The sequence below is a fragment of the Aegilops tauschii genome, unplaced genomic scaffold (genome assembly GCF_002575655.3).
Source record: "Aegilops tauschii subsp. strangulata cultivar AL8/78 unplaced genomic scaffold, Aet v6.0 ptg000179l_subseq_2504346:2865697_obj, whole genome shotgun sequence".
In the NCBI taxonomy this organism is placed as follows: Eukaryota; Viridiplantae; Streptophyta; class Magnoliopsida; order Poales; family Poaceae; genus Aegilops; species Aegilops tauschii.
In genome coordinates, this window is record NW_027332499.1 from 345,513 (window position 1) to 358,093 (window position 12,581).

At 41.3% G+C, this 12,581-nt stretch overlaps 1 protein-coding gene across 1 annotated transcript; it reads right to left on the minus strand.

The window, feature by feature from the left end:
• Positions 1-9,602: 9,602 nt before the first annotated feature.
• On the minus strand, positions 9,603-10,268 carry LOC109775495 (chalcone synthase 2-like). Its single transcript, XM_040395985.2, has one exon. It carries the CDS (start codon positions 10,242-10,244, stop codon positions 9,648-9,650), a length of 597 nt encoding a protein of 198 aa, XP_040251919.2. The 5' UTR covers positions 10,245-10,268; the 3' UTR covers positions 9,603-9,647.
• Positions 10,269-12,581: the final 2,313 nt, after the last annotated feature.

A 12,581-nucleotide genomic window follows, 5' to 3' on the forward strand; every position in this document is an offset into this window, starting at 1 on the left:
CTCCCTGTCTAGTATTCAGCAGATAGATGACCCTTAAGCGTGTGACCCTATAGGTTCGGTGAAGTATAGACATGACCTGGAACCCCTTCCGATCAATGATCAACATCGGAGCCGTCGACACCCATATTGACCCCTATACCCATACGAATGAATATTCGAGTGAACCTCCAGTTGCCGTGTGCTATTCCTGTTGCTTCACGATATGTTACAAATACCCGAGGTGAGACATGTTGGCATTCCCGTGGATCAACAACTTGTCCACTATGCTAGTTACCTCGTTACCGGTTTTGTTCTCTTTTCACGTTTCGTGTTCCGGCATCCTCGTGATCAAATCACAAAGTGTCTGGCCAGACAATGATGGACACTGTAACACCGAGAGGGCCCGAGTATATCTCTCCATCGTCGGAGGAGCAAATCCCAATCTCGAGCTATCAAGTTACTTAACATACTTTCCCATGAACCCGTAAGCCGCCGTAATAGCCATCCAGTTACGGATGACGTTTAACAAACCCCAAAGTTCATGAAGCAAGCATGAAGAAACTCGATACTCTCATGGTCTAAGGAATCATGCAAACGTTAACTATCTCTGTGTTATGTACCATTAACTTGTGACGAATGAATCTCTTAGCATAACATCATGCCGGGTCGATTCAACACAAATGTTCTCTTAACATTGTGCCATCAAGGTTGCTGACATAGACATGCCCATGATCAGGAAAACATAACCATCATGCAACACTTGAGCTAGTCTTAGAGGCCAGACTAGGAATACATTTTACCGTTTATTATTCCACACGTGCATATGAGTCTTCCTCCGAGCCTCGTGGTTATTGCAGACTCGAGAACCATAGCAGTTATAGCATGGAACATAAACATAATTATGAACTCGGAGATAAATAATATCATTTATTATTGCCTCTAGGGCATATCTCCTACAGACTCCCACTTGCACTAGAGTCAATAATCTAGCTTATGCTAATGCACTTCACACCTGTGGCACACCGGTGTAACTATGCTTCGCTTGTGGTATAGCCTGATGTCCAACGGATCTGACGACTTCAGTTCCTTGTGTATCTCTGCATGTCCTCGCGTTTTCACGTTTTCACAAAATTCATATTTTGTGTGGACTTGGCTTTGTATGTATGTGAATCACAGGTCGAACCTGGATTCCTCAGACTGAGTTATGGAGCAACTACCTGCAGTAGTGTCCCATTGTCAAAAGCCATCTTGGAACTATACTAAGTTCATGAATGAACTATATGATTCAACATCTTCTTTGTCGCTTCTAAAGTGTCAACATACTTAGCCCTTGTTATAGAATTCGCCACAGTAACTAGTTTGAACAAATTCCAACTAACTGTGCCACCACATTGTGTGTTACACAAAACTCTTAATTTAAATCGAAAATCGCATGGAGAAAAGATGAAGACTGTATCGATGTAACATTTTACAACTAACTCTTCATGATCTCTGCTTGCGAGAAAACCATGTCATCAGTACTTACTGTAGTACTCTGTGACATCTTTCACTGTTGTCCCATGATCAGTAATTTGATCACTTTGGTATCCATACTCGCAACACCTTGGGAGTATCGGACATATCTGGTTGTTTTACATACCATGGAATACATGATTAATCCAAACACAAAAGTGTGTGGAATCTACATCATGTATTTTACTCATCAGTGTTTTGGGACACCGAGTCTTGCAAAAACTCTTTCCATGTGACTTTGGCAAGAATCACTCCTTGGCGTTTTAAATGCTAAAAGGTTTTAGCATCTTGTCAATATGTATTCATTGCTTAGCCCCATAAGGTAAATCTATCTCCATAGATCATCATGCCTAATATTGAGGCTATTAAGCCTAAGCACTTCATCGAAAAACTATTTTCAAATGAAGTCCTAATTCGTGTCAAGAAATTTATTTCCAATTACCAATGTGCCAAGCACATAAGCTTTTTAGAAATATTATTACGCTCCCACTTACTTTCTTGAATTACAAGCATCTTCGTTACCCATTGATGAAGTCAAAACCCCTTTGACCATTTCATCAAAACACGAAGATTCCAACTCCATTTCGCTCTCTTCTGTCCATTGCTGGAACTCTGAAGTTTGCATACCTACTAGCATCCTCTGGATCGACAAATTACTTTGGAATGTATCATATACAAGTCCTAGCTTTCATTTCCATCAGATGGAAATCCTTTTATCATCCATGTTTCATATCTCATGATTGAAATATGTATTAATTGCTAGTTCAACCAGAACCGACTTTAAGCATCGCTACGATGAAAACAACCTCATCGTAGTCAACTCTTGAACTTGTTATTTAAACAAGTCGAGCTTTATGGATAAAACATTTTATCCGTATCAGTTTTAAGTTCCATAAATATTCGTTAGACTCGAAGTCTTCCGAAAGGTGTATCAAGGTTTTAATCTTGAATCACTTATATGGAAACTAACTCGGGTTGTATTGGCATTTAGCCAATTCCGGAGTCAGGGCCCATCAACGCTTCCTTGTGTATCGTAGGTATAATGTTGTCTAACAACAATATCTCGTTTGCGCACCTGAGAGGTTTGCACGAGCCTTGCCTACGTGGTTCAGCTGCAAGTTCGACCGAAGTTCATATATTTTATTGTAGAGACTTCCGTATCAGTCGCAGTAGGAAACTCTGGAATCACTTCCAAGGTCTCTTTCCTTTGATTTGATGACGTAGATACTGTTTATCTCATCGAGTTGCACTATGCTCCCACTCACCTTTTTGAAAGAACCATTCTCTTTAAAAGCACACCGTTTCGCGGCAAAACTATTTGCCTCGGTATAGTGAGGGAGGAATACCCAACATTTTGGTATAACCTACAAAGTAGGACTTGTCTGATTTGGAATAGGTTTGTAACCTTTTACACAAGCCCCATATTCCAAATGTTAAGAAAAGATATAACATGGTTGGGCGTACCATACCATGGCTTCATTTCAACAGACCCGATGTAGCTCTTTTCAGTGTAAAAGCCGCAGTCTCTAAAGCATCACTTTAAAAGGATAATGGCAAATTTATTTATGTCATCTTTGACCTTACCATGTCATAAATGGTTTGATTACATCTCCACGGTCTTTCCACTTGCAGTGGTGTTCCGGGAGGTGCAAGTTTATGAAACCCCTTTCACAACTCATCAGACATTCGCTAAACATGTAACTCAAATATTCCTTTGTGCAATCAAATTGCAGAAACATAATTTTCTTGTTACAATAACTTCTACTTCATTTTTGAGAACCTTTCGAATGATTTCAAAAGATCCAGACTTACGTCTCATCAAGTAAATATCCATATATCTACTTGAGTCATTTCTGAAGATAAATAAATCCACCACTAACAACACTTATCGGACTACACACATCAAATGTATGATCACTAATAAGTTTGTTGTTCGTTCCTTATGGCCTGTGAACGGTATTTTAGTCACTTCACTTTTCGGAGGAAAGTTGCAAGTGTCAGATGATTCAAAATCAAAAATACTTCAAAATCCATCATAATGGAATTTTCCATGCGGGTTTCTCCAATGTGACCAAATGTAGTGCCACACTTGTGTGGTATTCTTTTAGTCTTGCGACATTTAGCGTCCGTGTTATGGATGTATCATATTACCCTCAATATTCATAACATACGTCCCATCGATGATGGAAGTATGGCCCTTATGTTATTCATAATACTTAACAACAATTGTTGTTTTTATGAACAACTCTTTTGCAACAAACATTGTGCAATGGGCTAGAGTGTATGAAACTCTAAAATGAATTATGAAAGTAAACCCAGAGGTATTGTGTTATTATCAATATTCATAACATACATCTCATTCATAATGAAAGTATGGTCCTTGTGTTATTCATAACATCGAACATAAAAAGTTCTCTTATGAACAACCTTCTTGCAAGACACCTTATGCAATGGGATAGAGTTTGTAAAACTCTAAATGAATTACGAAAATAAATACAGACGGCAATACACCGATGGAAGGTATAGTAACATTTACTATGTTCCCTGTGTATACCTTAACCTCATTTCTAGCTAGTCTTTCAGGCCATAGTAGTTCTTACATTGAGTTGCAACAGAATGCAATCGAGCGGGCATTTTTGTGATGAACTCACAATAACCAAGAATTAGTGATTAACATGTTTAACCATAATTCGCAAGAACTATATCTTTGACCAGCCTTCTATACATCAAAAACTTGTATGACATTCATACATGAGCTGGATACTCCAGTCTTCTTTCCTTTTGCCTTTATACTTCTAGCAGTTTAACTTTTAGTATTTCTCCTACTCTTAGAAGAAGCACCCAACTTAAGAGTGGCATTAGCCCCGGACTTCCTAGGCGTGTAAGTCATACTAACACCCTTTGGACACTTCCTTTCTCTTTAAGTTGTTGTTTTATTCACCTTTCATTATACGACAGGCGTTCTTCTGGATCCCTTTCCCAACAGTCAAATGCATAGTAAACACTTTTACTAATACTTGCAAACAAACATTGCTTTGTTTGTATCTGAAAATAATTTTCAGTTCCATGAATATCATATAACTATCCCAACTTTCGAAGTTTGGGTTTCATGGAAGCAAACATATTCCACTTGACCGTAACAGAATTCTAGCTTTTGGATCGAAGGACGAGAGTCACATGATCCATAGCATTAGCGGGAGGATACGGAAAGCATGCGATAGGACAAAGTCCTTCTCGGCACTTTTGAGGACAATCCTCATGTTACGTTACCAATCGTAAAGTTTTAACCAGATATTTAACAGCTATTCAATTTTAATAGGGAAGGTGGAAATGCGAGCCATTATTCTACAACTATTATTCAAGAAACACTTAAACAGTGTTCATAATTAATTGCACTGAGAATTAAACATGTTAATTCAACAGTGCGCTCCCACTCAAATCAATATCTCTCATAATTGATTTAGAGTGATTCAAGATCCATATTTCTATTCGATGCCATTGACGGGTTCATCACTGATGACATGAATTTCAATCGGTAGGCCAACTTGCCGATCACATCTCTATGTGATTCTTGTTCATCTTTCGATGGGCGTGTTCCGAGCTCAGGACTCTCCTGCCTGAACGTCAAAGACAACCAAGTGATCTTGCTGCGAGGTCTGACCTCACCCGCCTCATTCCTCTCGATTCGTTCGTGCTCATGTGTACATGGCGCACCCCGAAAAAACATACGAATTTCAGACGGTGCTACACTTGGGTGAACACTAACTACTTTGATATTTTAAGTGAGAGATCACCCTAATAAAAAGCGACTACCGCGCAATCAAGAAGGGTGCATCATAAGGGATAAACATCTCAGGCAATTCATAATAGCATGATATGGTATAGCCCTTTCTGACGGAGAAGTCTTTCATTTCTTCGTCTTCGGCATTCGCGTCAGTGTTCACCTTCGCGAAGATTGCCACCACCTTGTCGATGCACCAGATAATATTGCTATCTCAATAGCTAACAAAATAATGCATTACAACAAGGTTGACACGCAGGTCATTAAAGTGCAATCATATGGCTCCAGCCATCATGCCGAATCATGACACGCAGGTCATGCTAATCAAATTACATCATATAGTCATCTCATACATAATTGAATTAGTATGAGCACTGCTATACCACATCACATGCACATCCTGCAAAACCAAGTTAGACGCCTCTAATCGGTTTATGCAAAATTTCTTTTACGTGGCTTCTAAGGTTTTGACTTAAACCGCAGCTACCAACATTTTATCATCAAGTATGATTATTCAAGTTGCTAGATTAACATCTCGGGGTGTATGAAACACGTGATAATTAAATCTTGAGCCCCATACTAAACTTCGTCATACGCATGACCCCCGTGCAGATCATATCTGCAATGCCCTTTCATCTGCGAATTTCATCTTTCTTTTGACTACGGCAGAACCCAAAGAACTGATAGCACTTCCATGATCAATCAGGATCACGGATTGCCAGAACTTTGTCAAATTCCACCATGTTGTCTCGAGATTGAGCAAACGCAAATTCTAGGGAAGCAACAAGAACCTCGGGTAACAGATTTCATCTGTCACCTGCATAAATAATTTTCAGCAATAGATCTCATCTACTACCTAATTATATTATGCAATACCCATACATCTCCATGTATTCTAGATCGAAACCTGCATCTACGCATAGCACGGCTCTTGATGCCACTGTAGGGTAACGCAGCAGAAAACAAAAATTTTCCGACCTACGCACCAGCCCAGGACCACTATGGAGACTGCATACATGGTTTGATCTTTTTCGTTACCGACTCGTAGCGCAGCGGGAAGTAGAGTCGATGACGATCGGCGGTGCAGATCCCCGCAGCTAGGATTTACAACCTCCCAACCGCGAGGATGTATACCCTCATCTGCTCCTCAGACAGCCCTCCGGGAGGCGGTCGAACAGCCCCCCGGATGGTGTCGCGGACAGCCCTTCGGAGGACCTTCGAAACTCGAACGGTCACTCGGACAGCCCTTCGGGAGGACCTTCGAAACTCGGACGGTCACATGGACAGCCCTTCGGGAGGCACTCATGAACTAAGACCGAAACTACGGTCTCTCTACAGAGTTGCACACATACGGTGTCATCTATCCGGCAGGGCTTCGCCATCCAGAACTAGTTCCTGCCGGAACCCAGACAACCTTTCAGCTCTACGAAACTATTTCGCCGGGAGGGAGAGAGAAGCCAGATCATTGCATGGCACTTGTATACGAGAAGGGATGAGGTTTGGGCTGCCCACTCCTCCTCTATTTATAGGAAAGCCAAGGGGTAGGGATGGCTCACAAAAACGAAAAATGCCCATGCAAATGTCACACATGAAGGGCATAATGGGGAGTGAAGTGGAGCTCCATGGAGCCCCACACATGTGGCCTGGCCAACCCCCTTGGGGGACCCCCATGAGGAGCATGCTTGGCCCCGAAGCCCTTCTAGAAGCCTTTTGGAGCTATCCCAAAAGCTGACTCACCATAAAATATCCCAAAAAGCACTTTCACTATTCACGACGACATTTTTCAGCGTCTGTTCGAACTGAAAATATTTATGTGGGCTTAGAACATTTCCAGTACCCACCAAAATTATTTTCAACGCGTTCCGAAACAATTCCGGTTTAGTGATTTTCATCTGCGAAAAGCATCTGAAGTGGCTCCGGCAGCTCCGGAACATTTCCGGTTTTTATCTCAGAAAATTCCAAAAAGCTTCCAGAATGATTCTGGCATCCTCCAAGAATTATCAGGCATGTGCCGAAATCAATTTGACTTAATGGTGTATCCCGAAACAACTTTTCGGTATCATCGAAACTTATCCGATGACCTCTCTTTGCGGTATGATTCCGCTGTCCGAAACTTTTTCGGTGATTTTCTCTCAGACTCCCTGTCTAGTATTCAGCAGATAGATGACCCTTAAGCGTGTGACCCTATAGGTTCGGTGAAGTATAGACATGACCTGGAACCCCTTCCGATCAATGATCAACATCGGAGCCGTCGACACCCATATTGACCCCTATACCCACACGAATGAATATTCGAGTGAACCTCCAGTTGCCATGTGCTATTCCTGTTGCTTCGCGATATGTTACAAATACTCGAGGTGAGACATGTTGGCATTCCCGTGGATCAACAACTTGTCCACTATGCTAGTTACCTCGTTACCGGTTTTGTTCTCTTTTCTCGTTTCGTGTTCCGGCATCCCCGTGATCAAATCACAAAGTGTCTGGCCAGACAATGATGGACACTGTAACACCGAGAGGGCCCGAGTATATCTGTCCATCGTCGGAGGAGCAAATCCCAATCTCGAGCTATTAAGTTACTTAACATACTTTCCCATGAACCCGTAAGCCGCCGTAATAGCCATCCAGTTACGGATGACGTTTAACAAACCCCAAAGTTCATGAAGCAAGCATGAAGAAACTCGATACTCTCATGGTCTAAGGAATCATGCAAACGTTAACCATCTCTGTGTTATGTACCATTAACTTGTGAGGAATAAATCTCTTAGCATAACATCATGCCGGGTCGATTCAACACAGATGTTCTCTTAACATTGTGCCCTCAAGGTTGCTGACATAGACATGCCCATGATCAGGAAAACATAACCATCATGCAACACTTGAGCTAGTCTTAGAGGCCAGACTAGGAATACATTTTACCGTTTATTATTCCACACGTGCATATGAGTCTTCCTCCGAGCCTCGTGGTTATTGCAGACTCGAGAACCATAGCAGTTATAGCATGGAACATAAACATAATTATGAACTCGGAGATAAATAATATCATTTATTATTGCCTCTAGGGCATATCTCCTACACATGGGATTTGTCGATACTTTGGCACAAGGTATGATAACTACACATATATCTACTTATGCCATTGATAGGAGAATAGTGCAAATTGTACTAAATCATCATGTGCTCAAATTTCCATGCTAATATACCGCTACAAGGTTACAATATTCAGCCTTCCATTTATCATTTGTGAGAAAGATGTCATGCACACACACAATTATCCATGTCATGAACCGATATGACTTGTGTGTTTTCAATGGAAAATAATTAGAATTCCCCGCTTTTCCTCAATAGGTTTTTCATAGAAATTTAATCATAAAAAATCAGGTCCCCTATCTGATGAATTTTACAAAAACAACTCTAAAAAATGACAATATATTTTCATTTAATATAAATGGTTCCAATATCGCATTTTTTCAGACAGAATGAATAAAGTGCATGGATTCACTATTTATTACCAGGGGAAATGAATGCCCACATGTACTCCCTATAGAACACTTTGCATGAATATCTTATGTAAATTTGATTTTAAAAATGACATAATCTTAAAGATAACAGTAAAAATGTTATCGAGAGCATGCTCAACATCTCTAAACCATAACACCAAACTCCGTCATAATTTGTCGAAAAAAGGATAACAAATGATACATCCACCAAATTTTGCATTTGCAAAACTACAACCACCAATACACAAGCAACCTTCATGAATATGGAACATTGTTACATTTATTATAAACATAAAGTTCCTGGGGTGAAAAATAGTTGTGTCTCGATTGATGGTTGGAAAAGAGTATACATGCAAACAGTACAATCACAAATGGTTGGAGCTATTTAACTCGATCCTTTTATTTATACAAAATTAGAAATTAAATACTATTACACTGGTCAAAATAGTGTCTTGAATGTCCCTATATTTGAAAACCGAAAACACTAAGGGGTTAATAACTAGTATGCAGTAATCGTGGCAAAAGTAAATAGATGGTTAAGAAGCTCAATGATCATGATGAGAGGGAAAAGAGATAGGCAACTGAACCGTACATGTTTGAGGATGTGGACACTGCAACCCATACATTACATAAAATTACTAATAAGAAACATAATGCTGAACGTTACTAAAATACACGAGGTACATCAGGAGCACATACAACAGGGTTTGGGGAGGAAAACACATATGAATTCTTACAGTAGAAACACAACAAAAAGTGAAAACCAGTGATAAAGGAAACTCAGAACAGCCATCACACCGTCGCTCTCGTAACCACTTGTAGTACTGGTGATTTTATGTTGTTGGCGAATAAATAATAAAGTGTCGTTTGCTGATCGATCATGTAGTGGCTGTGATCGGGACGCTGTAGAGGACGAGCGTCTCGACGGTGAGGCCGGGGCCAAAGCCGAAGAGGACACCCCACTCCTTACCCTCTCCAGTAGTTGCTTGGCCATCCTGCGAAGAGGTCTTACGCATCACGTCGAGGATGAAGAGGACACATGCGCTGGACATATTGTCGTACTTCGACAGGACCTCTCGGCTGGCGCGCATGCGTTCCTTGTCAAGGCCAACTTTCTCCTCAACCATGTCCAGGATCGCCGGCCCGCCAGGGTGTGCAATCCAGAAGATGGAGTTCCAGTCGTGGATGCCCAGAGGCTTGAAGGCGTCCTCGAGCGCTTGCTCGATGTTCTCGGAGATGAGCCCGGGCACGTCCTTGAGAAGGTGGATGGTGAGCCCTGCCTCTGTAAGGTGGCCGTTGATGGCACCCTCGGAGTCGGGCAGGATGGTCTGGCTCGCTGATACCAGCTGGAAGAGTGGCTTCTCGAAGGGCACGTCGGGGTCGGTGCCGATGATGGCAGCGGCCGCGCCATCGCCAAAGAGCGCATGTCCAACCAGCGAATCCAAATGGGACTTGGAGGGGCCAAGGAATGCCATGGCGGTAATCTCTGAGCAGACCACCAACACACTTAGAGTTTTCCAATCTTAGTTCTTCTTCCCCCCGCCGCGCCGAACACCGCGACGCCGCCAGCCAGCTGATACGTCTCCAATGTATCTATAATTTTGATGGTTCCATGCTATTATATTATCATTCTTCGATGTTTTGCAATCATTTTGTAGCAACTTTATATCATTTTTTGGGACTAACCTATTGACATAGTGCCCAGTGCCAGTTGCTGTTTTTTCCTTGTTTTTTACTTCGCATGATATCAATATCAAACGGATTTCAAACACAGCGAAACTTTTTGGAGAATTTTTATGAATCAGAACACCCAGGATTGCCAGAGAAGTACCCGGGGGGTGCCCGGAGGGGGGCACAACCCACCTGGGCTCGTCTGGGCGCCCAGGCGCGCCCTGGTGGGTTGTGCCCACCTCGGTGGCCTCCCACACCGCCTCTTCGCCCTATAAGTTGTCAAATATTCCAAAAACCCTCTGGGTAACCCTAGATCAGAAGTAACGCCGCTGCAAGCCTCTGTAGCCACGAAAAACCAATCTTGACCCCGTTCCGGCACTCCGACGGAGGGGAATCTTCGTCGGTGGCCACCACGATGAGAAGGGAGTAGTCCACCCTCGGGGCTGAGGGTCTGTACCAGTAGCTATGTGTTTAATCTCTCTCTCGTGTTCTTGAGATGGCACGATCTTGATGTATCGCGGGCTTTGTTAATATAGTTGGATCATATGGTGTTTCTCCCTCTCTATCTTGTTGTGATGAATTGAGTTTTCCCTTTGAGATTTCGTTTTATCGGATTGAATATTTTTATGGATTTGAGAGCACTTGATGTATGTCTTGCTATGAATATCCGTGGCGACTATGGGGTATCATATTGATTCGCTTGGTATATGTTTTGGCACTCAACTCATGGATTCCCGAGGTGACATTGGGGTAATCTATGCATATGGGTTGATGCATGTTCTCGTCTTTGTTTCTCTGGTAGAAGTCTTCGGGAACTCTTTAAGGTTCTTTGTGTTGGATCTAGTATTATAAATCTGAAATTGTTTGATGTGTATCGTATAATTAACTCATGGATACTTGTGGTGACATTGGAGTATCTAGGTGACATTAGAGTTGGTTGATGCGTATCATATGGTGTTATTTTAGTACGAACTCTTGGATAGATTGAACGGAAAGAATAATTTTGTGTTATTTTAGTACGAACTATTGAATAGATCGAATGGAAAGAATAACTCTAAGGTGGTTTCGTAACCTACAAAAAAATTATTGTTATGTTCTCCGCTGGATAAGAACTTTGAAGTGATTCTTCATCGCACGTTGAGGGATGATTATATGATCCAATTAGTTTAGCATTGTTGAGAGATTGCACTAGCGAAAGTACGGACCCTAGGCCTCATTTTCAAGCATTGCAATACCCTTCGTGCTTTGTTTTATCAATTTCTACCTTGCTGTTTTTTATTGTTCCTATCACAAAAATCAATATCAACTATCATTACTACGCTTTGATTACCATCTCTTCGCCAAACTAGTGCACCTATACAATTTACCATTGTATTTGGTGTGTTGGGGACACAAGAGACTTTTTATTATTTGGTTGTAGGGTTGTTTGAGAGAGACCATCATCATCCTACACCTCCCACGGATTGATAAACCTTAGATCATCCACTTGAGGGAAAATTGCTACTGTCCCACAAAACTCTGCGCTTGGAGGTCCAACACGAGTTTACAAGAATAAAGTTGCGTAGTAGACATCAAGGTCTTTTCTGGCGCCGTTGCCAAGGAGGTTAGGTAAGCGGCACTCACATCCCGTAAACGAAGCTCTTTTTTGGCGCCGTTGCCGGGGAGGTGAGTGCTTGAAGGTATATCTTTAGATCTTGCAATCGAATCTTTTAGTTTCTTGTTTTATCACTGGTTTGGTTTATAAAAGAAAACTAAGAAAATGGAATTGATGTTGCATCATATTATTCATCTTTATAATGTCTTTCTTGAAAATGATGGAAAGGAAAATTGTGCTCAATTGATAGAAGAAGAATTCTATAAAAAAATTGGCATAAATGATGAGCATGATTGCAATGTTCTTAGTATGAATTATTTGAATATCCATGATGCTAGTGATATGCAAAGCCATAAGCTTGGGGATGCTATGTTTGATGAAGATGATATTTTCAGTCCCCCATGTTTTAATGAGAAATTTTATTATGATGAAAGCATGCCTCTTATTTATGATGATTATATTGATGAAAGTGGATTTGGAGAATCCACTATTTTGGAAGAGGTTTCAATTGATTATGACAACAAAGTTTCTATCTATGAAGATTATG

Coding starts and splice junctions, on each gene's coding strand:
- LOC109775495 (XM_040395985.2), bottom strand. CDS start 10,244: ATGGCATTCCTTGGCCCCTCCAAGTCCCATTTGGATTCGCTGGTTGGA.